We start from the raw sequence: 26,525 nt of genomic DNA, 5'->3' as shown, positions 1-26,525 counted from the left end.
TCATCTAACTTCTTTGATGGCTGCGTAGAAGTCACATCCTGCAGGCATTTCATCTGAGTGTGGAAGTAGTGGAGGAGTCAGACACTCTGCACGTGTGACGGACCAGCCTGGCAGTGCAGTAGGAGCCAAGAGGGACTTGCCTGGGGCAAGTGACTGGCCAGGTCCAGGGGGCTGGATTGCACAACTCTATAGCTGTGGAGGTAGCTGTAGAGCCAGGAGGCAGGCAAGGTCTAGCTAATGTGAGGAGGCACATAAGGTGTGTTTGATATATCCCTTAATAGGCTATTAATGTCAACAAGTGGTGAAGCCAGAAATATGATCTGTCAGGTAGATATTGCCTTAAGTGTCTCTGAGACCCCAGCAGCTGGCACTTGGAAGATGAGATACTATTTGATCCGTTTTTCTGGTTCCAGACCTTACACTACACACCTCTGCTATTCTGGTCATTATGTCAACCAACAGAAGTGACTATGCTCTCAGAGGTTGTGCAAATAGTCACCACGTGTCCCTGTTCAAATCAAAAGTTGGCTCTGTCCCACTGTGTGTATATATGCACAGCTACGTCACTCTTACTAACTACTTGAACTTTCAAAACCCATCATCTCTCTAGCCTGGGTTCAGCGTTATATAACACGAAATACACAAAGAAATGAAGAATAGAGTTGGCTGGTCCATGCAATAAGCACAATTCTTTAATGCAAAAGAATTCTCAACAAAAGAGTTCTCAGTCCTGCCCTGCGACAGTACGATTCACTGTAGAAAACTTCTTACCGCCATTTAGGGAAAGTAGCCAAATCTCATAGCTCTCTTCCTATACCATATCATGTGGGGGTCCCTACTGTGCCCTGCCCCCACGGAAGAAGAGAACACACATTTGGAATACTGGAGATGCACAAAAAAGGCTTCCCTCCACCCCCAGCTGTCAGGGAGTTCTGGGGTGCCTGGGGCAGGAACATGAACTGATAACCCTCTCTGGTCTGTAGGATTCGATTCAGGTAAAGTAGGATCCAAGGCCTGGTTTAATAGGGTAATTGTACTTGTTTGGACTTGGCCTGAGTGGGACATTGGGAATTGATGCCAAGGAAGGTGAAACTTGCCAGGCATTCTTCGATGTTCGCCAACTGATCTGATCACTTGAGCTTTGAGAGCTCAGTTTTCTCCTGAGGGATTGTGAGGTCAAATTCTCACCCTGTGTATAAAGGCTGCATCCTGAAATCCTCGCTACCACACTCCCCACCCCACGGATTTGAAAGTCCGAGGAAGTAAGGGGAGAGCAATGAATTTGAGAGATGAGAGAGAAAAGAAGAGAGGAAGGATGTTCAAGATGAGAAAACAGATCACTCACCGAGGCATGTTTTCTTTTCATCAAGAAATGAAACCTGAGACAATTATATGGTGAGAAGATAAGTTTCTTCCAGTTTCCTGATTTTTTTTCAGGGGTGCTATTTCACTTGCATTATTCAAATAATTTCCTGAATGGGCCCATTTCTTGTTGTCCAGATGGACCTAAATTATTATTCTCATTGTCCAGAACTCAGGTCTCCTCCCCCAGGGCCTGGCTGTCTGTGGTACCCCAGGGCCTCTGTCCACCATGCCTCTGTCATCAGTGGCTCTTTGACGACTGAATTCTTAATTCCAGGTTAACTTAGCATTGCCATCACAACTGCCTACGCTCTCAAAGCTGCCATGGACTTTAAAGAGAAAGGATATTAGAGCCAGGTTCCTAAGTGTCCCTAGGAGAAGAAGTCAGAGAATCATAGAACTTCAGAGCCAGCACAGACCTTGGAGTGGGGGGGATCTGCTCTCCTCTTTTCCGAAAGAGAAGTTAAAGCCCAGAACAGGCAAGTGCCTTGTTCTGGGTCACACAGCTTAGCCAACTGACAAACCTGGAGTTAGAGCCAGCTCTCAGGTCAGTAGTCTGGTTCTCTTCCCATCTCAGTTTGCTTTTCTTTTTCTTAAGGAAAAAAAAGAAAGATTCCTTTAAGGCAAAAGTCTTTCCTGGAGAGTATGGAAAGGCTCCCACTCTCCTCTGCATCTCTCCCACCCCTTCTCTAACTCAGTAGCTATGACAGACTAGTTGGGGCCTGGCTGACCTCCTGGGTTTAAGAGTCGCATATCAGCTTGGGTTTAGAAGGGATTTATTCACCATGACTGATGTCAGAGAATACATGCTGTGCCCCGTTGCTGGTTTTGGAAAATGTGTTTAATGTAAGATTAACACACACACACACACACACACACACACACACACACACACACGATTTAATTTTGTGCCTTCGTGTGACAGCCTAAATCATCCGTCACTCCCTGCTAGGGGCAGGCGACTGTGTGCAGCCTTCCTCAGGGAACGAAGTTCGAAGGACAAGCCTTCCTCTACCTCGGGGTCACTTCTTGGGTGGCTTTGTTTCTCCTCTGCTTCCCATTGGTGCAAACGCACGCAGTGCGACGACCCCTGGGGAAACTTCGTCTTAAGTCCCATGGGCAACCGCTCCAGCCCCGCGGGGCTCCTAGGACAAGACAGCGATCGGATTTCGCGTGGCGGCCCAGCTCCCCCTATTCCTCTCCCCTCCTGCCCGGGAACCCCCGGAGCCAATCAGAGCGTCGCGGAGCTCCCGGTTGTAGAGTCCCGAGCCCGGGACCCGCCCCTCTTTGTTGCGGTGGCCAATGGACGCGTTCGGAACATCGGCGGCTGCCCGGGTGACTCGGTTATATGTCACAGAATAACATTCGAGAATGGGACATGGAATGAGGCGACGGCCGCAGCAGCCCCAGCAGCCCCAGGCCCAGGCCCAGCCGCCGCAGCCGCCGCAGCAGCCCCCGCCGCCCCCGCCGCCCCCGCCGCCCGGAGAGGCTTCCTGGCCATGAGGCCGGCCGGCCCGAGGTAGGGTCCTGGGGCTGCGGCGCGCCTGCCTCGCGCCCCGCCCGCAGCCAGTCCCCGGGGTGCCTGGCGCTGGAACTCGGGGAGAGGGGCGGGTGGGGCCACTTGCACTGGCCCCTGGGAGCTGCAGCCGCCGCTCGCCCCCCGGCTCCGGGAGGGCCTCCGGGCGGAAACGGGGCCGCCTTTGCAAGGCGAGGCTGCTGCTGCGCCCTCGCGGACGCCCGGGCGCTCACGTGCCGGCACGTTCTGGGCTCGGCTGGCGCCCGGCCACATCTGGCACCAAGGAATGCGTGGAGCCTGGCGGGGACCTCGCGTTCCTTCACGCAGCACGAGCTGTCTTTCTTCTCCCTACCCGTCCGCTCCGCACCCTCCGCGCTCCTCATGTCCCCCTCCCGGGTGCCTGAGGGGCGTGTGAAGCTTTGGGGCAAAATCCGAGTCTCCTTCCTCCGGAATTGCAAGGCTGGAAGCTCGTGTTCAATTCCTGGAGGGGTCTGTCGGCGCACGGGGGCAGCGGGGAGTGACGCGGGGACACTCCGAGGCCCCACTGCCGTTGGACACAGCCCCCCGCCTCGTTCCTCTGGTGTGCACTTACCCGTGGTGTGTCTCCACTGATTTCAGGCTCGGCTCGTAAGCGGAGCATCAGCCGGCGCTCCCCGTTCGCGCGTCCTGCGGCAGCCAGAGGCGATGGAGAAGGCCGTCCCGGCGGGGCGCTGATCTCCGCGCCGCGCCCGCGCGCACACGCCCCCCGCCGCCGCCGCGCGCCCGCCGCAACCCCCGCCCCGCCCTGGTCCCACCACCATGACCGGCTCCGCGGCCGACACTCACCGCTGCCCCCACCCCAAAGGCGCCAAAGGCACCCGGTCCCGGAGCAGCCACGCGCGGCCCGTGAGCCTCGCCACCAGCGGGGGCTCGGAGGAGGAGGACAAAGACGGCGGGGTGCTGTTTCACGTTAACAAGAGCGGCTTCCCCATCGACAGCCACACCTGGGAGCGCATGTGGATGCACGTGGCCAAGGTGCACCCCAAGGGGGGAGAAATGGTGGGCGCCATCAGGAACGCCACCTTCTTGGCAAAGGTCAGAGGCTTCGGTGTACGCGATGGGGTGGACAATGAGGGGAACACTTCAGTCTGCACACAGCGAATAGAGGCAATGTCCATTTTCCGGGTCCTGCTAGCAACTCCCTTCAGCTTCCTAGTCTTCCGGCCAGCCCCTGCCCCTTGGCTTAATTGAGATGTTTGTCTTGGAAGCCTTAGAAATGGGGAAGGGAGAGGGAGAGGGCTTGCTGTTCTGGGACTGTGAGGTCTGGTTGTGCCAAGGTTTCTTTAATCTCCAGCCAAACTCTGTTTACTCACCCCCGTGTATATCCTCTGGCAAAAGCTGTAGCCACCAGGTAACACCAGCAGTGCCAGGAATGCACGAGCCCCCTAGTGACCCCGCTCTACTTTTCCTCTTTGGAGACTTGATCCTCCCCTGTCTCTCCCTAGCAAATGATTTATTAGGCTGTGAATGAATTTTGCAATCAACCAGTCAGACTTCTCAGCGTGAATCATTTCTAGACTGCTTGCCATTTTTTTTCATGACAGTGACTTTCACTTCTGAAACTTACAGAGCAGTGAACTATCTCTTTTCCCAGCTTATCTGAGCTCCCAGAAAAAAAAAAAAACGAAACAAAAGTTTTGGCCATGGCAAAAGGGACTTTCCAGGACACATGATGCATTAGTCTCACTGGATAGAGAAAGAGGCTCAGGAGTGAAACTCATTACCTTGGAGAGAAGCCAGGGAGCTGACTGAGTTTGGTGGCCAAGGCTATCGTTAGTAAGAGGGAGGTGGGGAGATGTGCCATGGTCACTACCTAAGACATCAAAATGCAAACTGGGGAGAAATGCTGTAGAGCCTGGGGTTTATAGCGTGGCAGACGGTTTCTCTTGCCCCCCTGGGGACACTGGTGTGGCTGAGAAGATTCCTGGGCTGGTCTAGGAATGCCAGACCTGAGACCTGGAAGGCCATCTGGCTGAGGCCCCAACCTGGAGCATCTGGTGATCTGAGCATCTGAGCCCTGCAGGCCAGAAAGCTGTGTGTGCCCTTGGGGGAAGTGACAGAGCCCTTAAGCTTCCTGCTGCAGTCAGTTAGTGTTTTATTACCAGTAGGTCAAGGAGATCTTCATTATGCCCAACGAGAATCTTTCCTGCTTCAGTGTCAGCTGTAATTACCCTTGCTGGGTTCTCCTTGAGCACGAGAACAGGATTGGTCTTTGCTGGCAGTTCTGACTTCAGATTTTGCCCCTATTGAGTGAAGCTTGCTTCACTTAAGGAGGAGCTGGGAGCTCTTTAAACCTGGAAGAGAGGTGGCCACAGGGGCCAGAGGCCTGTTCTGCTGTCCCCTGCTGCCTTTCTAATTCAGCCTCCTTATCACCAGCCCTGCGTCTAACTGTGGCTTCATTGTCATCCTGGTCTTGTGTGTAGGGATCCCTTTGCTCTATGGGAATCAGGAATGTTCGTTTTGGTGGAGACCGGGCTCCCCTCCTCTCAGCAGAATTCCTTCTTTTCGAAGATGTCCTGGGGCTGGAGGGCTCATCGCCTTACAGAGCTGTCCCAAGCTGGCCAGGTTTGGGTTTTGGTGGTTAGGAAACTCTTAGGTGGAATAGAAATTCACCTTCTTCCCCCTCACGGCTCATCACCATTGATTCTTGTGTTGGCCTTTGATTCAGGGCAATACACGTCGACTTCCTTTGCGATGACGCTATGACGTGGCGCTCCTGGAGTAAGGAAGGGACTTGGAGTCAAAATCAAGGCACTGAATTCTAGTCCTGGTTGTGCTACCTCTTGCTCTTGGCCTCAGTCACTCGTTGAAAATCCCTGGCCTTAGTGTTCTCATTTATAAAATGGGAGCAGACCAGATTTCACGTGAACTTCTTTCCCACTTTTTAATCCCTTGAGGACATGACCCAGGCATCTCCAGGTCTTCAGTGATCTGTGTGACAACAGAGGTTCCTTGGCATGAGCCCACAGAACTGTGACGTTCCATCATTCTGCATCTTCCTTTAGTTCTTTGTCCACAGTCGCTCCTTTCACTGTTTCTTGGGTACCACAGTTTCAGTTCAAAACACTCTTCTCATCTTTCCAGGACACTTGCTAGTTTGTCACCACTCAGTCCTCTAATAATAAATGTTTATTTATTTTTTAGAGAGATGGGGGATGGGCAGAGGGAGAGAGAGAGAGAGAGAGAGAGAGAGAATCCCAAGCAGGCTCTGATGTGGGGCTCGATCCCTGGAACCCTGAGATCATGACTCTGAACTGAAATCAAGAGTCAAACGCATAACTGACTGAGCCACCCAGGCGCCCTGAAACACAGTATTCTAAATGTTTTCTGAGCAGTTTAGAGCACAGATTACTAGTCCCTGAGACCTATACCTGTGGCTAAATGTTTTGTTCGTAAACAAAACAAAACAAAACAGCGTTGGTGGTATAGTGGTGAGCATAGCTGCCTTCCAAAACAAAACAAAACACAACAAGATCCTTTTTTACACAGCAGCCGCACCGTATTGTACTTCCACAGTAACCCAGTCACGGAAGAGCCCCTTCCGAGCCAGGAAAACCCTGGGCCGCACATGGGCGGGCCTTGGCGTTTTGAGCCGAAATTAAGAACTTAACATTAAGTCTCTCTCTTACACTGCATCGTAATAGCTGGTTCTCCATCCCCAACTCCACTGTGACATCCCTCCTCTCCTAGGTCCTGACATTCCCCAAACCCTCACCCCTACCTAGGCCCTAAGGTGGGAACAGCTGGCTTCCAAACAGCTCCTGTTTCCTGTTTCCAGGGGCCACTCCTCTCTGATATAAGGTTGTTCTTGCACTCAGCCTGGCAGCCTTTTTCCTTTGGTCCGAAGCCCTTTTTTCCTTTAACCAGTATCTTGCTGAGGACTTTGTACAGAAGAGGAGTGGTGGGTGCTGGTAGAAGGGTCGGAGGGGTTCAGAGAGATTAACCTTTTTTGGCAATTGAATATGGACTAAGATGGGGTATCTGGGGGGGGCTCAGTGGGTGAAGCAGCCAACTTCGGCTCAGGTCACGATCTCATAGTTCATGAGTTCAAGCCCCGCGTTGGGCCAACAGCCTGGAGCCTGCTTCAGATTCTCTGTGTGTGTGTCTCTCTCTGACCCTCCCCTGCTTGTGCTCTCTCTCTGAAAAATAAAAGCATGTTTAAAAATTTTTTTTAAAAAGAATATGGACTAAGAAGGAAAAGAGAAGGACAAAAACTTAGGAGGAATGACGGTTCTTTGTGAGACATTTTGTTAGCAGCAGTGGGAAGTTCTGCCCACAGGTCCGGGTGCCCCCCCCGGGGGGGCTCACCTCCTCTGCAATCCATCTTTTCCATTTGTCGCTGCGGTCCTCTACTCTGGTGGTTACTGGGCCCAAGTCAGCAGCTGACTAGGTGAAGGCCAGGGCTTTTCAGGGAAAGTATGAGAAAGTAGCAGAGTCACTTGGAGGATGATAGAGGAAGGGAAGGGAGAGGTGGGGAGAGCAGCTGGCCTAGAAAACATAGCACGGTGTGCTAGCGGAAGCTCTTCCTGCTTCTTGACTGGCTGGAGCGGGATTCTCCAAGGGGCAACCAGGTTGGATTCAGCAGGAAGCAACAATGGTTTCTTGTAGATCCCATGGTTTTGTGCCTCGTTTTCACGTTGATTCTAAATTGGGAAAGAATTCACTTTTATAGAACTCAGCTTTGCCTCAGTGAAGAAGTGTGAGACTATGAGGTGAGAGCGTGCAGTCAGGTCCCCACTCCTGTCCCCCCCCCCCCCCCCCCCCCCCCCCCCCCCCCCCCCCCCCCCCCCCCCCCCCCCCCCCCCCCCCCCCCCCCCCCCCCCCCCCCGCCCACGCTAGCTCGCTCTGGGAGCTCATTCCCTCCTCTGCCCTGGATTCAGAACTGTGGTCTGTCTTTCCTGCTTGGCTGCCTCTGATGCGGGGGCCTGGGGTCCATCCAGGGCTCCCGAGTGATGTTCTGTGCTTCTCCAAGTTGCCAGAGAAGAGTCTGCTGCCTGGTGCCTGCACAGGCACTTCTGTTTTCTAGAGCAGGGGTGGCAAAAGGCTTTGCTTTCTCCTTGTTCTTTCTTGTTAAAGATTACTGTTGCTAAGCGTTCTGGCTGCCTCGCGGCTCCTTTTCCCCCTTCGCTTGCATTTGAGGATGCCAGCTACCCACCTGTGTCCCTTCACATCACTTCTCCTTGCATTCTTTGGACAGGTAATTGTGTTTGCCAAGAATGCGATGAGGGGGAGAGCCTGACCACAAAAGCCTTGCCTGTGGTTTGTTTCATTATTCTGGAACAACTATCTTCCTATCTACGCCACTCCTACCTGCACCCCCCACCTCCCAGGGCTCCCAATGCCAGACCATAGGCACAGCACCTGTGTGGAGAGGCTGGTTTTGCTCTCTCACCTCTGGATTCCGCCTTCATCAGCTGGGCTGCGACTTGAATGGCCAGTCGCAGGCGACAGGAGGCAGGAACCTTGAGGAGAAGGGCTGTGGAAAATCTAGGCCAGTGTTTCAGGTGAAACAGGGCAGGAAACCACCATGAGGAGGGACTCTCAGAATCCGCCAGGGAGGGGGAAAAAAGAAGCGTGCCATGGACATTTTATAAAAAGGCTGTACGAATGTATGTTCCCAGCGTGTTTTATAAGAGCATCCCCGTCAGCTTTAAGTGTCCACACTTCAGAATATCTCTGCTAACTGGAGGTGACAAATGACATTTAGCAGTGGCTTTTCTTTGCATTTCTTGGATTATTAGTGAGCTTGGAAATGTTTTCCAAATGTTTATTCACTATTTGCATTTCTTTAGTGCATTGTCTTTTCATGGCTGTTAAAGAAATTGTGGTAAATATACATAACATGTAATTTACCATTTTACCCATTTTTAAGTGTACAGTTCTGTGCATTAAGAACATTCACACAGTTGTGTGACATCACCACATTCCACCTCCAGAACTTCCTCTTCTTCCCAGCTGAAACTTTGTACCCATTAAATGCTAACTCCCTGTTCCTTCCTCCTCTCAGTCCCTGGCAGCCGCACACCCCCCACCCTGTCTCCTTTCTGTTTGTATGAATTAGATTTTTAAGAACCTCATACAGCTGTCCCCCCTTATCTGCTGTTTCCTTTTCTATGGTTTCAGGCACCCATGGTTACCAGAGGTCTGCAAGTAGATGATCCTCTTTCTGACCTATGGTCAGAAGGTCAACAGTAGCCTAATGCTATGTGACAATGCCTTTGCCATTCACCCCATTTCATTTCATTATGTAGCCACTGTATTATATGTTACCTCAAGAAGGGTGAGTATGCTACAGTAAGAGATTTTGAGAGAGATCGTAGTCACATAACTTTTATTTCAGTATATTGTTATACTTGTTCTATTTTATTATTGACTATTTTTCTTTATCTCCTTACTGTGCCTAATTTATTAACTAACCTTTATCATCGGTATGTATGCATAGGAAAAAACATAGAATATGCATAGGGTTTGGTACTCTCTGCAGTCTTAGGCATCTCTTGGGGTTCTCAGAACGTGTGCCCTGTGGATAAGGGGAGGGCTTCTGGATAAGAGGTATCATACAGTATTTGTTCTTTTGTGCCAGGCTTGTTTCACTCAGCATAACATCTTCAAGGTTCATCCGTGTTATAGCTTGTGTCAAAATGTCCTTTTTTAACGCCAAATAATACTCCATTGTATGTATCTACTACAGTTTAAATGTTGTTTTTTGTTTTTTTTTTTTTAGAGAAACAGAGAGAGAGAGAGAGTGTGTGTGTGTGTGTGTGTGCTTCACCCACACACGAGTGGGGGAGAAGCAGATAGAAAGGGAGAGAGATGATATCGATCAAACTCTGCTATCAGCACAGAACCCACCTCTGGGCTTGAACTCATGAACTGTGAGATCATGACCTGAGTCAAAATCAAGAGTTGGACACTTAACCAACTAAGTCACCCAGGTGCCCCTATACTACATTCTAAAAAGTAAACTCCACGCCCAATGTGGGGCTCAAACTCATGACCCCTAAGATCAAGAGTTGCACACCCTAGTGACCCAGACATCAGGTGCTCCTATACCACATTTTGTGTATCCATTCACCTGTCAGTGGACATCTGGGTTGCTTCTACCTGTGGGGGCCATTTTTTTTCTCTCATGAATGCCTGAACAGTTTTTAGTTTTTATTTTTTATAATTTTAAGTAGCTTCTGTGCCCAAAGTGGGGCTCAAACTCACAACCCCGAGAAAGAGAGTCACATGCTCTACTGACTAAGCCAGCCAGGCACCCCTGAAGAGTTTTCTTATCACTTTGTATGAACCGTTCATGAATTAAGGATGGTAACTTATGGTAAGGACGTGTCCCCAGGAGGAAGTGGATGTTTTCTCATTGTTAATACATAATCACATAGCCTTCTAGGCGCCTGGGTGGTTCAGTCAGTTAAGCATCTGACTTTCACTCAGGTCATGACCTCATGGTTTGTGGGTTCCAGCCCTGCATTGGGCTCTGGGCTGACAGCTCAGAGCCTGGAGCCTGCTTTGGTCTCTTTGTCTCCCTCTGTCTCTCTACCCCTCTCCTGTTTGCACTGTCTCTCTTTCAAAAATAAATAAAACATTAAACAATGTTTTTTAAATTTATCATAAAAAATAATAATCACATAGCCTTCGAGACCACCAAGTGCCAATCCACAAGTTGCCTGCTTTTTAGTTTACATTTATTTATTTTGAAAGAGACAGAGAGTGTCAGTGGGGAAAGGCAGAGAGAGAGAGAGAGAGGGAGAGAGAGAGAGGGAGAGAGAGAGAGGGAGAGAGAGAGAGAATCCCAAGCAGGCTCCACACTGTCAGCACAGAGCCTGATGTAGGGCTCAAACTCATGAACCATGAGACCATGACCTGAGCCGAAGTCGGATGCTTTACGCACTGAGCCACCCAGGTGTCTGCCCCAAGCTGCCTGCTTTACACATTGGGTCATATATTCCTCACAACCAGCCCAGAAGGTTTGAAGTAGGTGATACTTTCCTATTTTATCAGGAAAGCAACAGGCTTAAAGAGGTCACGCAGCTTGGCCAGGAGGGTCCACAACTAGTTGGTGGCAAAGCGGGGACTCGGGCCTTGTGTCTGTCTCATGATTACCCGCCAAGGAGCCCACCTGGTTTAGACTCATGGCCTTTGGGGGCATCGCTGGCCTGAGGTGCTGGTTGGGAGCTGGCTCCCGGCCCGAACCCCAGCCAGCCAGCCCAGACGGCAGGGTGAGTTGTAGCCCGATGACATCATCCCCTCAGCTGTCTCGGCTTCTCTCCCCACCACAGCCTCGATCCCCAGCTGGGACTTGGGGAATGTGGCCTCCACTCCTGTACTCTCTCCGCCGGGGCTGAGGTAACCAGGCAGCTGTTTTTAAAAGCCCTTGGGCACCACTGGGCTGCTATTCTGAGAACCAGCTGCCACCTGATCACCGCCCCCCCCACCATCTGGCTCTTGTGGGCTCTGCTGGGCCTGGGGGAGCTGAAATAATTTGGTGGTTGGCCCCTATAGCCACCTCTGAACCAAGTCACTCTGGCTATGGCAGGGCTTCGGCCAAGGGACACCCCTCCAAGGATCCCTTAGGTGTCTGGTGATTCTTTGGGACATTTCCCCACACTTACCATCTTTTCTATTAAAATATGTACAAGTAGCACTTTTCTATACAGAAAGATGCTTGTGCCTAATGCTGTAAAACTTCCCTCCTTCCTCTGTCTCTGTGCCCCTCCCCCCTCCCTCACCTTGTACCTGGCCTAGAACTTGGAACACAGCAGGTGCTAAAGAAATGTTTGTTTACATCTCCCCTTCTCTCCTCACTTCTCTGTGAACTCTCTGGCACATTCTTACCACAGAATTCCAGGTATGGGTTGATCAGTAGGTGTTACTGCAAAAAATGAGGACAAGCTTGACACTTCTAGTGTATGTAAGGGCAGAAATACAAGGACACGTTCCATATTTTGACTCCGTGTGTGTGTGTTGTGTGTGTGTGTGTGTGTGTGTACCTGTGCATGTAGGAGGGTCTTGTAAGCAAATGGTCAAATTGGAACACTTTGCTCTGAAAATTACTCCCCGATAAGGGAATGTGGTTTGAGTTGATACGGTGTAAACAAAATGCAGTTCACAGAACAGCTGTGCGTGCATGCGCTTGCCCCTCCCACATTCACACGCGCGGGCACACACACACTCAGCACCTTGGCTGTGAAGTAGGGCGGGTGACTAGTTTCCTTTCTGCTGAAGGGGCAGTTGCTGGCAAGTAGGAAGTTAGTTGCCAAGCCAGGAGAGAAGAGAGGGAGGCACTGAGAGGAAAAGAATGCAAGTAACGTTTTAAGTCAATGCAGCCGAGTGTTGATGGTGGAGAAGTCTGGAAGAGCCCCCACCCCGACCCGCCACAGACCCAGGGGTGGCATCACTGTGGGGCCTGAGCCTGGAGCTCTGTGCAGGGGAGAGAGCCGGAAAGAGTGAGGGAACATCCTTCAGCGGCGTCTGGCTCTGGTGCCCAGCCAGGCTGCCTGGCGCTGTCCCCAAGTCTCTCCACCAGCGGCTTCACCTTCCATCAGCTAAGCACTAAATCCCCAGGGCCTCCCTTTCCGTTTCCTCTAGGATGAACTAATCCGCCCTGGGGCCCCTTCTGCTCCTCCCTAAGTGGCTTAAGCCTGCAGGAGCCTCTTCTTTCCATCCTGGCAGTGACACTGCTCACAGGAGCCTGAGTGTCTCTGTCACCAAGAGTCCCCCCACCCCACCCCCCAAGCCAAGCTTAAGAGACTAAGAAACAAGGAGAATAAAGCACCCACCTTCCCTTGCTTCCCAGGAGTGGCTGGATTGGAAGCCCCTGCTCTTTCTTGCTCTTGGCCTCATTGGCAGGGCTGCTTGGAGCTGCCTGGTGTCTCAGAACTGGTGTTTTAGCTCTAACTTCCTGAAAAGAGGCACTTACCTCCCCCTTTCCTGTCCTTTCTTGCTGTTGCTCCCTGCTCCTCCCAACAGAGGTTAGAATTTTGTGCACTCAGTTATAGATCCTGGTGAGTGTTGACCAAGAGGCAGACTAGGAAAGGAAGATTGGCAGCTGTGGGGGGTGAAAGGGTAAGATGGCTTAAGGGTCACAGGGCTGCACTTAGCTGGGAAGAGTTGGGGCACGAGGGGAATCTTTACTAATCCACTTGGGCCAGACTCAGGAAAGCGCCTCAGTAGGCGTGGTGTTGAGGAGAAATGGCGCATGGAGCGCCATGTTGCATTCCTTCAGGGAACCATTCATCTTGTGTTCAGTGGTCCCCTGGAGCATAACGGGTCATACCAGCCACGCAGCAAAACATGTAGTCCCTGCAGTAAAACTATGAGGGTTAATGGGGCACTTCTGTGAACGTCCTGGGCCAGGCTCAGTGGGGGACACTGTAGGACATAGTCCTTGGCTTCAAGGAGACACTGAGGCACCCGTGGGAAAGCAGGCTGTGTTCACATTCACAACACATAGGCCTCTAGAGAGCCACAATGACCCAGAGCAGGTGTGTATGGAGGGAACATAGAAGGAGAACTTTGGCCAAGGACCAGCTGGTCTGGGGGGCCTTGTGCAGGTGGCCATCTGCTCTCTGATGCTTTCAGCCCTGTGCCCGCCCTCAGAAATTGGGCCCCAGGGCATCTCCTTGATAAAGAGTTCTCTCTCTACTTCTTTGCAGCCTTCAGTGCCCCAGGTTCCAAACTACAGGCTGTCGATGACGATCCCAGACTGGCTCCAAGCAATCCAGAACTACATGAAGACACTACAGTATCCTTCCGACCAGGGACTGGGCAGACCTGGCCTGGGGACGGGCATGGTGAGCTCCTCTCTGACAGCAGGTCTGTCCCCAGCTGGTCAGCAAATGCTCTCTAAGGTTGGTGAGGCTGGGCACGAAGGGATGCCCAGTGTGAGTGTCTAGAAGGCACCATAATAGAGGATGTAATTGCAATGGCCAGACCCTTCCCCATTAGGCAGGCGCTGGCCAGGACAGCAAGGCACAATGAGGCGGCTGTGGCCAGCTGGAGCCCCTCTTCTTTCCCTCCTCTCCTGTCTCTCCACCTCCCCTCCTCAGTCCCCTTTGTTTCCCTCCTCCTCTCTTCCTCTGTCTGTCTTCCTCCCCCTTCCCTCCTGAGCTTCTTTCTGCTCTTTTGCTTTCCTTTCTCACTTTTTTGTCTTCATCTTGACCACTCATAATCTGGAAGAGGCCCACTTGGCATTGCCTTTGACAGACTGGTGGCCTTGCTCCCTTCTCCAAGAGTACGTGGCGCCCTGGGATGGGGGTGAGTTTGAAGAAGCGCCGAGGAACCCTGTGGGTCCAGGCTGGGTTCAGACTAGCCAGACTTGGGTGCTTCTCTCCGCCACTGTCCTCTGGCTGTTTGTAACCAAGATTAGATCTGTCCTGTGTGCTATACGAACAACATCGTAAGAACAAGGGTCCACTGGCTCCTGCTGGTGTTTTTTCAGGGAGAGGAATAGATAGGAGCTGGGCTGACAGAGTTGTCTGTGGGAGGGACACACCATTTGTTCGAGTCAGTGAGCATCTCAGAGCCAAGCCGGCATCAGACCCCTTAGCCCCCAGCACATTGTCTAGGAGGTCAGTTCTCTGCTGACCTCAGTCCTTCCTTCAGCAGAACAGATTTCACAGGGACATTGCACACATGTTCCAGTGGTTAGAATGGCTCCCCACTTCGTTTTTTTTCTTTTAATGTTTATTTATTTTTGAGAGAGAGGCAGAGAGAAAGGGGGACAGAGGATCCAAAGTGGGCTCTGCTGACAGCAGAGAGCCTGCCTGATGAAGGACTCAAACTCATGAACCATGAGATCATCCCCTGATCCGATGCCTAAATGACTGAGCCATGCAGGGGTCCCTGGCTTCCCACTTCTATCGAGGACACAGTCTTCACCAGGATCATCCAGCCAGAGATGAGAGAGAAAGAGCCTGGCTGGGGAATGCATGCCCTGATAGGGGCAGATTTGCATGTGCTTTATGTATCGTATGCCCTGCAGCACATTCGCAGCTAAGTTTTCATTGTTGCCTTGAAGGATCTGCTTTTTCATTCTCTTCTCTGACCCATGATGCTGTTTACTGACCTGATCACTGACTACCGAGAGGGCCGGAAGAGGGACAGCATCACAAGCTTCTACGATCCTGTGCTCCAGGTCACCTGGCCAATGGAGCCACCACACAAAGAAGGCAGGGTGTGACCTCTTTGTTTTCTCTTCTGACCACACTTTTACAGGCATATCTTGAAGACCCTGCAGTTTCGGCTCCAAACCACTGCAATGGAGCGAATATGGCAATAAAGAGAATCACATGAATTTTTTTGATTTCCCAATGCATATAAAACTTATGTTTACACTACCCTATAGTCAGTATATTAAGTGTGCAGTAACACATTTAAAATAACAATCTACATGCCTTAATTAAAAAGTTTTTAGGGGCTCCTGGGTGGCTCAGTTGGTTAAGTGTCTGATTCTTGATTTCGGCTCAGGTCATGATCTTACGGTTCGTGGGTTTGAGCCCCACATCGGGCTGTGTGCTGTGCTGATAGTGCAGAACCTGCTTATAATTCTCTCTCTCTCTCTCTCTCTCTCTTTCTGTTCCTTCCCTGCTTGTGCTCTCTCTTTCTCTCTCTCGGGATAAATAAACTTCAAAGAAATAAAATAAAAAGTCTTTATTGTCAAGAAATACTACCCATCATCTGAGCTTTCAGTGAGGCATAATTACTGATTACAGGTCACCATAATAAAATATAATAATAATGAAAAAGTTTGAAATGCTTTGAAAATTACCAAAGTGTGACCCAGTGACACAAAATGAGCAAATGCTGTTGGAAAATGGTGCCAACAGGCTTGCTTGACACAAGGTTGACACAAACTCTCAGTCTGTAAAAAAACAGAAACAAAAAAACCCCATAGTGTCTATGAAGGGCAGGAATGCAAAGGGCAATACAATGCTTGTATTTAGTTCCTCAGGACTTCTGTTTGTCCTGGACACAGGAACACATGATTGGGCACCAGGCCAGCCCTGACTATAGACGGGCTTGTTTGGGGATAAGAGAGGACAAATTCTGACAGCTTCAGAGTGCTGGCCATCAGTGGATCTTGCACAGGGTTCTGGAAAGACAGGTGCCCCCTGAGCTTTCTGCATGGGGAGAGACCCTCTGAGGATCAGCTCAGGCTCAGTAAGTCTCTCCCTCTGAAGGTGATGTTTACAAGAGGCACTCTTCTCCAGCTCACTTTCCGAAGCTCATAACTGTAAGGAACTGAGCAAGGAAGGCCAGGTGATTTGTTAGTATTTTATTATAGGTTTGTCTCACTTTACACACTAGATCTATGAAAAGGAAGAAAGTTAGGTATATACATAGAATTTTGCTCACTGAATTCTACTTTAAATGTACCAGGAATCTCACTGGTTTTTTAAAAATATTAATGTTTATTTTTGAGAGAGAGCACACGCAGGCTTATGCAAGCTTGGGGAGGGGCAGAGAGACAGAGAGACAGAGGATCTGAAGCAGGCTCTGCACTAACAGCAGAGAGCCCAATGCAGGGCTCAAACTCACGAACCCGTGAGATCACGACCTGAGCTGAAGTTGGGAGCTTAACCGACTGAGCCACCCAGGTGCAATGGAGTCTCACTGCTTGAATGAAATCTTTGGTAATGTAAAACAAACAAAAACAAAAACAAAAAACACTTCACAATGAGGACACGTAGCCCCTCGTTTTTCTCTTTTACCTCTAAGGTTTTTTTCATATTGTATTTTTCAAAATCTGGGCAAGCCTGTACTGTTATTGGTTGTTCTTAGGGCTCATGCTGATCATTTCCAGCTTGGTGAGCCTGTTGAAGTCATCATCTGATTCTTACCCGGGAGCCTCCAACAGAACAGTCCCAGGCAGTGTCACTTGGAATGACATCTAGGGTTAAGACTATAGCCTGGGGGCACCTGGGTGGCTCAGTCAGTTAATCAGGTTCATGAGTTCGAGCCCTGTGTTGGGCTCTGTACTGACAGCTCAGAGCCTGGAGCCTGCTTCAGATTCTGTCTCACTCTCTCTCTCTGCCCCTCCCCTGGTCTCACTCGGTCTCTCTCTCTCTCTCTCTCAAAAATAAACATTAAAAAATAAATAAATAAAACCATTAGCCTAAAATTGGAGTCTCAAGGAGTGGAGCCCAGAATCTGCCTGTAAAGAGCTCTTCCTCCCCCTCTCCCTGCCTCCCCCTCCCTCTGCCTCCCCCTCTCCCTCCCCCTAACTCCCCCTCCCTCCACCCCTAGTACTTGTTCAGTATGCTTGTGTCTGAGTGGCCAGGCATGCCTGTGCCAGGAGGGGAATCCTCACCCTCCTCAGGGAGGGTGTACAGGGCATTTAGGTGCTTGGCACCACCTCTGCCACTGCTTGTACCACTGTAGGGTCACACATCTAATCTCATACATGCTGTCAGGGTTACAAGTTCATGGTTCATTAGCATCTTCCCAACATGCACTTTTTCTATAGGACTTTGTTTGAGACAGGAAAGAGAAATATGTAAAGCAACTTTTCTTTAGGCTGTGAGAAAAGTCAAGATCCAGTCTCAGCATGACATCAAGGAATCTTTGGTCTCCTTCAGAATGACCTGGTACAGGCTTGCCAGTCCTTGACACTTTCTGGGCAAGCTGCTAAACCTCAAGTTGTGGGTAATAGTGTCATCTTCTTAGACTTCATAATCATTGTCTAGTATCAGTCCAGTGAAACTAAAGTGAGGTCTTCAAAATAAGCTTTGCTGCAGAGGCTGTGCACTATTGAGAAGCCCTACCATCCACCCACCCTTCTATCCATCATCCATCCATCCACTCCTTCCATCCATCCATCCATCCATCCATCCATCCATCCACCCACCTTTCCATTCCATCAGTTCCACCCTTCCTTCCTTCCATTCATCCATCCACCCTTCCACCAATCCACCTATTTATCCGTCTGTCCACTCATCTATTAATTTATTCCTCATGCATTTAACAATATTTGCTCACTGGAATATGTTGGGCTTGTGCCAGGCTTTATGGGTGATATAAAGATAACAAATAAATAGTCTCAACTCTCAAGAGTTTATAGTCCAGTAGGTAAATTAAGACATGTATTTGACCAAACAGAATACAGAGCAGATTGAAAATAGCTATTATAAAGATCCAAGGTGTTTTGGGGCTTGAGTTAGAAATTGGATTTTCAGGGCAGGACAGTGAAGAGTAAGAGGCTCTTGGCTACCTTCTGGCTACTGAACACTTTCTGGAAGGCCCCTCACTTCTTCATCCTTTTGAGAAATCAATGTACAGCTTCCTCTGCTGGATTACTGGGGCCTTTGGAGTTTTCTGTCACTTTCCCTTTACATACTTCACACAGATACAATCATACAGGGACCCAGTTCTTTGAAATTAGGAAAATGAGACCGCTGAGTGGGTAAGTGGTGCATGATCTGTGGGCCAGGTGACCTCTCTTTTACCTGAAAGCTGCCCACTCCCTCTCCCACTCTTTATCCCTGTCTCCCAGTGCTCACGTATCCTGGTCTGTAAGGCGGTGGGGTTGGGGTTGGAGGTGGAGCTAGGGCTTGGGCCACTCTAACAGCTAAGCTCCACGGTGGAGACTAACTCTTCCAGGGGTGGGAGAGGCGCGTAAAATCAGTTTTATGTGGCCTCCTTTACTTTCTCTCTGTAACGGCCCTTGTCCTGGGGTGCTGGGAGTATGCTGTGGAATATAGGCACTAACCTCCAGGAACTAACTCTTGGAGAGAGCAGTGGAGAATTTAAGAATTTAGTTCTGCTAGTATAGATGCACTTTGGCTCCGTCCTCCACGGCGAGCTCTCCCCTTTCCCTCTACAATCCTGCATGGCACCTAATGTGGAGACAGGCACGCTGATGGATTGACACAGACTGATTGCATGATGAAATGAGTCCTGAGATGCTTTGCTGTGCTCTTTCCTACAGGTTAATGGAAACAGCGAAAGAAATGACTCGGGAGTCCTTGCCTATCAAATGCCTTGAAGCTGTCATCCTGGGCATGTATCCTTTGAGTTATGTTTGCTTAAGTTTACCCCACAGATGGCGGCCTCCAAGTGAGGCCGATTGTGTCTTCATTGTCCTAGATTCACAGAGATGACACCCATTGTCTCCTCAGAGGAAATTGGCAAGCTCCCCTGGTGTGTCTCTTTAACTTTCACCTTCTGGAGTTGAACCAAATCAGAGCTTCATCGGACCATTGTCTATGTAACCTGTGGCCCAAGCCACACCTGCTAGGCACAACGAGAATTCCAATCTAGAGGGACTAGAGAGAGAGTGTGTATCATTATCTTTTGCATTCATCTGGGTTTATAACAGGATAGACACTCAAGGGAATTGAGATTATCCCAATGCATCTCTGGGGAAGATTCTAGACTGTGGAGGAGACCAAGCAATAGTGTAGAGTCCTGTCTCCACAGAACGTAGAGTTGACCACAAGGGTCTGGTCTCTCTCATACGTTCTGTTCCATTTTCCCCAGACTCCTGGCCCCTCAGCCTAAGGGGAATATGGTCCAGAAAAACTGTGATGGCCCTGACTTACTTAGTGATGATGACGATAGAACATGATCTGGTACAAGAGCAAAGAAACTTGTGGTCCTTTGGGGTGGACGGCTGGAAGGGGCAGTGACAAAGGAAATGCAGCAAGATGTAAACATGTAGATGGTCCCAGGTAAGACTGGTTAAGTCCTTGAGGGTTGTGCTGAGAAGCGGGAACTTTCTCCAAAAGGGAGTGGGCGGCCCCCAGGAAAGATCTGGAGCAGAAGCATGACCCAATCAGGTGTGCACTTTAGAGAGGTAGTTCTTAGGGCAGATTGAAGGGCAGATGGAATTGTTCCATGAGGGCAATGGCGGTGCTTGAACCACGGTCCTGGCCATGGTGGCGGGTGTGAGGGGACATCAAGGAGACAGAATGTAAAGGACTTAGAGGTCAACTGAATGCACAAGTTGATGAGGAAGGAATCAATCAATACAGGTTTCTGGATTCCGGATTAGGTGACAGTCTGTGGAGGATGGGCTGGAGGGATGAGGGTGACCGAGGGGTGAGATACTTCTACCCAGTAGCCGTAAAGGCAGAGGAAGGAGTTGGGGGGTCATCAGCACCACTTGTGAGCTGATTAGCTGTAAGAGTTAGAGGAGACCAAGGCAATGAGCCCACGTTGCCGGCTTGAAAATTGGGTGATCGGATAAGTGTGCTGCAGCCCCAGGGAAGAACGTAATGGGGAGAGGCAGATTTAGGGGCAGATGAGCTCAGATTTGAATATGTTCCATTTGCGACACCTGTAGGTTGTTGAGGGAGGGGGCATTTAGGACATGGCGCTCAGGAGAAGCTCTGCACTGGAAATAGAAATGTGGGAGCTGGCAGTGTTGAGGGGGTGGTAGCTGCCGTTCAAGGGGTAAGAAGGGAAAAAGATCAAGGATGGATTCTCACTACTTTTTGGTTTGGTTGGACGTGGTGAGCCTGTGAGAGAAGTTGGAGAGTTAGAAGAAAAATGAGGAGAGAATGAAGATTCCGAAGTCCGTGGAAGGACAGGTGGCTCAGAATCGGACTCGGGACAGTAGGACGGGCAGTCTGTTGGTTTGGTCTCCTGGACGTGTTCTAAAATCTTTTTTAATGTTTATTTTTGAGAGAGAGCGAGCGAGTGAGCCCAAGCTGGAGAGGGTCAAAGAGAGAGAAGGAGACAGAGGATCTCAAGCAGGTTCTGTGCTGAGAGCAGAGAACCTGGTGTGGGGCTTGAACCCACGACCCTGGAGATCATGACTTGAGCCGAAGTCGGACGCTTACCCTACTGAGCCACCCAGGTGCCCTGGTCCGCTGGTTGTTCACCAAAGGGGAGTTTCTGGCCGTCGGCAGCCTGCGAACCCTGGCCAGGCGGCGTCTGAAACATGATTGTGCACAGGTGCCCAGGCTGCCATTTGACAAATGGAAACTTGAGCCATATCGAGGCCCTGTCCACTCTCCTGTCTTACCCCCTCCCTGCTCCTCACAAAGGAGATGAAACGGGTGCCTGGGGAGCCCAGCAGGAGGTCAGAACGGGGTGGGGACAGCAGATGGCTGAGGCCCTTTTGTGGCAGGAGTCAGCCACAGCTGTTGGGCAGAGCCCCCTGCAAGTTTAATGGGATGAACAGTTGTTGGGGATTTGTGGGGGGGTGGGGGGACCAGTGAGGGAGAGCATGAGCCTTTCCCTGGGAGGACCAGGGATGCACCTGGACAGAGGTCATCTTGCCATACACAGTAGCCCTGTCCCTGTGCAATTGTATAAACTCAAACACGACTTCGGCTTGCTGGGATTACTTAAATTCTTTCGGGATTGTGAGGGACACACCTGTGCCCGGCCTCTGGGCCAGCCCGAATCAGAGGACAGTGGCTCTTGGTTTTCCCTCCTTCTTACTGGTGTGACATTTCAGAAAAGTGCAGAGAAGGTGGAAAGGGTGCAGAAATGTGGCTCACGCTGCTGAACTCAGGGAAATTTGACTCTTGGACACAGATGAGAACCACAGACCTGAATTCTAAAAGTTGCAGCGTCTTTGTCTTTTCCCTTTGCCCTTTGTCAGCATCCCCGTGGCCTACTTTTCTCCCGAGTGCAGTGAAGGACGTGGCTCGGGTCAGATGTCCGCGTCCCCCCACAGGTCCCTATGCAGGTCCTGGGAAGCAAATGGCACCTCAGCAACTTTGAAACAGGTCAGCTCGGCTGCTGCTTGGCCCTGTGTCCCCTGTCCTGTCCTGCCTTGTTTCCTCTTGTCTGACGTTAGCCAGAGTTCCAGTTTCATTCATGAAGAGCCACTTCTTTCCATCTTGCCTCTGCGTGCGGACACTCTCACATGCCCGCCGGAGAGAGAGACTTTTGGTTCCAAGTTATCTTCCAAATCCTGGCAGCAATTTCAGGGGCCTCGCTGACCCCGAAGAGGCTTAATCACGGTACCAAAGTGCTGTGGCTGATTCACGTGGCACATGTGTTCCTAGAGGCAGGTTAGCACATCCCCAGCCGGCTGGATGCCGGGTGGGTCTTCCAGGAGCTGGGGCCCTGTCACCTCCCTCTTCCCTAGAAAAGCCCAGGCCACTTCCCTGCCCTCATCCACACTTCCCTGTCCCCTCCCTCTCTGAGCCCGGTTACTCCAGGCCCCAGGGCTTTTCTGATTGCCATCCAGATGGAACAGATCCTAGAGACCGGTCTCTCCTGTGCTCTCCTCACTCCCTCTTCTCCACGTGGCTGACTCTACTTGTCCCACAAGACTAACTCGGTGTGGTCCCCACATGGCCTCTGCTCTCCCTGCGGGTGCTGGGCTTGCCTCTCTGACAGCACACATCACACTGAGGTGGTGCCTTTCCGTTTTATCGAGATCCCATGGATGTACGGCACTGTGTAAGTTTAAGGGGAACAGCGTAATGGCTTGACATACATGCATTGTGAATATGGGGGTTTTTAATTGTAGTAAAATAGTCATAACACAAATCTACTGTCTTAAGTGTTTCTAAGTGTACAGTTCAGTGGCATTGAGAACATTCACGCTTTAGTTCAACCGTCAGCACCCTCCATCTCCAGAACCTCATCTTCTCCAACTGAAATGCCCATTGAGCACTAACTCTCCATTTTCTCCCCTCGCCCCTGCCCCAGCAGCCACCATTCTACTTCTGTCTCTGTGAATTTGATTACTCCAGATACCGCATGAGGTTCAGTTGTACAGTGTTTGTCCTTTTGTGGCTGGCTTATGTCATGTAACATAATGTCCTCAAGGTTCATCCACATAGCATGTGCCAGAATTTCCTAACCTTTTTAAAAGTTTACTTATTTATCTATTTAGAGAGAAAAGGAGAGAGTGCAGGAGAGGGGCAGAGAGAGAAGGAGAGAGAATCTCAAGCAGACTCTGCGCTGTCAGCACAGAGACTGATGCGAGGCTCAAACTCATGAACTTTGAGATCACAGCCTGGGCCTAAATCAAGAGTTGGATGCTTAACCAATGGAGCCACCCAGGCGCCCTAGAATTTCCCAACTTTTTATGGCTGAATATTCCATCGTATGTATACACCACATTTCCTTTATCCATCCATCCGCAGGCACTCGAAGTGCTTCCTCCTTGGGGCTATTGTAAACAATGCTGCTAATGAACATGGGTCTGCAACCGTCTATTCGAGTGTCTGTTTTTAGTGCTTTGGGGTACATACCCCGAAGTGGAATTGCTGGATCACATAGCAGTTTCTTTTTTTTTTTTTTTTTTTTTTTGAGGAACTGCTGTACTGATTGCATTGTGTCCGCTTTGAGCCTGTCTCCCCACAGACTACCAGAGGAGGGTTGGATTCTTCTTTGGCTCCACAGCCCCACCTGTGGGCTGTCTGCACAGGAGCTGTGCACACAACAACTAAGGAATGCCCTTATTCCGGCCCCAGAGAGCTCACCACAGAAAACAAGCAAGGATTGATGTAAGAGGGCTCAGAAGGATATGATTTCTCTCCCTTCCTGCCGCTTAATGTCACATGAGGAAGTGAAAACAGGTAACCATTTTTACAGAGAGGAGCCTCCTGTGCCTATACTGAGGCAGAGGATGAGGCTGATCTCTGAGCTGTGGGCTGGCTTCTATTAGCTCCCATCTTTCTGGGAACCTGGATTGGCCCCCACTGACCAGTCTTTTTAAGTGTAAGGAATGTACACTCACGATGGAGGTTTATCCATTCAACCAGCATCAACCAAACCCTTCTGTGTGCCAGGCCTGAGCTCTGCCCCGGAGAACACCAGCAGGCAAAACACAACTCCTTACGAGATGCAAATAAATAACAATTACAATACTGGGTGATGAAGCACTAAGTACTCCAGGGGTTTTTGAGTAAGGGGTGGTGGTGGTACTTAACCCACATGGAGGAAAGGCAGGGAAGGGAGAGGAAGGGGGAGGGGCTGGCAGTGAGGCTGTTCCAGATGGGGTGCAGCCTGTGTAAAGAGAGTAGGGCCCACAGCATCCTTATCACTCATGATTGCTAGGAGTTCCCAGAGATCTGTGCCAGGTTTGAATCCCCTGCCCTTGAAGGCTGCTATGCAGCGAAGCCATAAGACAAGTTATACTACTGAAGGGACGTCATGTAGTGCAAAGTGCGTTTAGTGACATTTCGTTGAAAGTTTCATAGGTCGCTTTGGTCTCCCAGCTTTGTAATGTAAAGATCGTTTAAAAGTCATTTAAGAGTTTCAGTTACATTTGACTTCACATTATGAGGGATTATATGTGCTGAAGCTGCAGGTGTTGGTTCTTTACGGCCCTGGCGTATCCTTCAAAAATGTCACGGGTCGACCGTGGGTCTGTGTGCTAGTCCAGGGCATGGGGGAAAGGAAATCGCACCAAGGAGTAATGAGTAGGGGCTGACTCATGGCAGGACTTTGGTAAGGGATTTGGACCAGGTCTGGGGAAGATGAGAGACACTGAAAACTTAAGCAGAAGAGTTGACATGTACCAAATTTTGGCTTGAATAGACCACTCTGGCCTTTGTGTGGAAAGCATGTTGGAGTGGGGGAAAGAAACGGTGAAGACAGATTCTTAGGGAGTGGAGGACCGTCTCTACTAACTGAGCACTTATCATGCCCTGGCCACCATGGTCAGCACCTGGATGATTATTTACCTTAGAAACGCTCTGGAATCACCAAATGTTTTCAGCAGAAAAGGGACACCCATGAGTTTTCCACATCACTCTCCAGAAAACCAGGTCCTGGCCAGGGCTATCGTGGAACTTTGAGATGGGCTCAAGGGTGTGGTACTTCTTGCCCCTTGCTCTAGCGTGTGGAGTCACTGGGGATAGTTACTTGGCGCTGCGCTCTGTGGGGTTACTGGTCCCAAACTGAGGTAACGCTAAGAGGCTGAGTTAGTCAATTCAAATGGGCTGATATGTGGAGAAAGCCAAGCTGTGATGCCAAGTGCATTGGGGATGAGGGGGCCCGCAGTTTGGGTGCTGGGGGCAGCTTTCTGTGTGGTACCCAAGGCTGTTGGCATGGGTATGCCGGGGCCCATGAGAGGAGCAGATGAGGTGCAGGTATGACCTGTTCTGATGCCTTCCCATCCAGATAATCAACCTGTTTGGTTTTTTTTCCTTTTTTTATGTCCGCATTGCCTTGCCTTGATTCTGGTTGTCATTTCTCCTCTGAAGCATTGCAAAGGTCTTCAGGTCCTGGTCTGTCCCACACACTCCAGCCAGAATTCATGTCCGAGAACATCATTCTGATTCCATTAAAAAAGCCTTTAATCTCATCATGCCCTGTAGAAAACTGAGGGAAAGGGAAAGATCATTGTTTTGTTTTGCATTTATTTAATTGCTAAAGTAGAAGACAAGTTTTTCTTTTTGTCTCATATTAACTTGGCTCTGGTATGCAATATATAAAAATGTCTCCACTCAAAGATATCAAGTGAACCCTTTCTAAAAGGATTAGTCCAGAAAGGTTAGGTATGGGCCTGCTCAGAGGCAGAGGGATAGACACTTTGCCCATATGGGCCACTTCCATTCCTGGGAGTCCAAACTCCATGAATTTTCAAGGCCTCCTTTCTCTTCCTTGACTCAGATGGTCTAAGATACTTAACCAATGGACAGCCTTCCATCGAGCGATTCCCCATCAGCTTTAAAACCTACTTCTCAGGAAACTACTTCCACCATGTTGTGCTGGGGATTTATTGCAATGGTCGCTATGGCTCCCTGGGCATGAGCCGAAGGGCTGAGCTGATGGACAAGCCATTGACCTTTCGGACTTTGAGTGACCTCATCTTTGACTTTGAAGACTCCTACAAGAAGTACCTTCACACAGTCAAGAAGGTCAAGATTGGGCTGTATGTCCCCCATGAGCCTCATAGCTTTCAGCCCATTGAGTGGAAGCAGCTGGTCCTCAATGTCTCAAAGATGTTGAGGGCTGACATAAGGAAGGAGCTGGAGAAATATGCCAGGGACATGAGAATGAAGGTAAGTGCTGGGAAGCCAAATGAGCAGTGCCGGAGAGTTCTATCCCCATCCTGTGTCTCTCTCCCTCTTGCCTCATGCCCTGTGTTTCTGGGGTGGTCAAAAGCTTCTTGAGGTTATCTGGCTTAGTAGCCAGCCTATTAAAACAAAAATCAGAAATCATTCGCTATTTGACATGGACGATTAAAGTTTCTCTTTGCATACACTACTTCAAACACTGGAGGTCAATTTAGATGTTATAGTTAAAGCAGTGTCTTGGCTTACAATTGCTTCTATGCAATCAAATCTAAAATGTTAGCCATTTTAGACAAAGGTTATCATTTTGTTGTGTTTTGTCTTTATTATAATAGGGTGACCAATCACCTGTTGTCTGAATCTGAGGAGTTTCCCAGGATATGGAATTTTTAGTACTTAAAACCAGCAGGTCCCATGCTCAGCAGGATGAGTGGGTCACCTAGTTTATGCAGAGTCACATTATATCTCTGCTTTGCTGTGTAAGTCGCAACCCATTTTGGCATAAAATCCTGACCTGGTGTCACAAGAGCAAAGAAGCATTCACTGTGCTGACTTGGTATAAACTATACTCAAAACCCCTTCTTCCTTCTATCGTGTTACTTCCATGGTGACATGATGCCTGCTTGTCCTTGTCCCTCCAGGGCTTGTGGAGTCACCAAGAGAAAGCCTGTGCA

At 50.0% G+C, this 26,525-nt stretch overlaps 1 protein-coding gene across 1 annotated transcript in view; it reads left to right on the top strand.

Annotated features, from left to right (window-relative positions):
- Nucleotides 1–2,855: 2,855 nt before the first annotated feature.
- Nucleotides 2,856–26,525, top strand: part of VASH2 (vasohibin 2) — a 36,871-nt gene continuing 13,201 nt past the window's right edge. The window contains exons 1-6 of the mRNA XM_039230080.1: nt 2,856–2,881; nt 3,497–3,952; nt 13,573–13,661; nt 18,264–18,320; nt 18,846–18,920; nt 25,458–25,839. Coding sequence (XP_039086011.1) covers nt 3,677–3,952; nt 13,573–13,661; nt 18,264–18,320; nt 18,846–18,920; nt 25,458–25,839 — 879 coding nt within the window. The 5' untranslated portion in view covers nt 2,856–2,881; nt 3,497–3,676. The remainder of the gene's footprint in view (nt 2,882–3,496; nt 3,953–13,572; nt 13,662–18,263; nt 18,321–18,845; nt 18,921–25,457; nt 25,840–26,525) is intronic.

This window comes from Hyaena hyaena, unplaced genomic scaffold (genome assembly GCF_003009895.1).
Source record: "Hyaena hyaena isolate Hyena2069 unplaced genomic scaffold, ASM300989v1 scaffold_43, whole genome shotgun sequence".
NCBI classification, from domain to species: Eukaryota; Metazoa; Chordata; class Mammalia; order Carnivora; family Hyaenidae; genus Hyaena; species Hyaena hyaena.
Note: the sequence above shows the minus strand (reverse complement) of the source record. Positions and strands in the feature narration are given on the sequence as shown.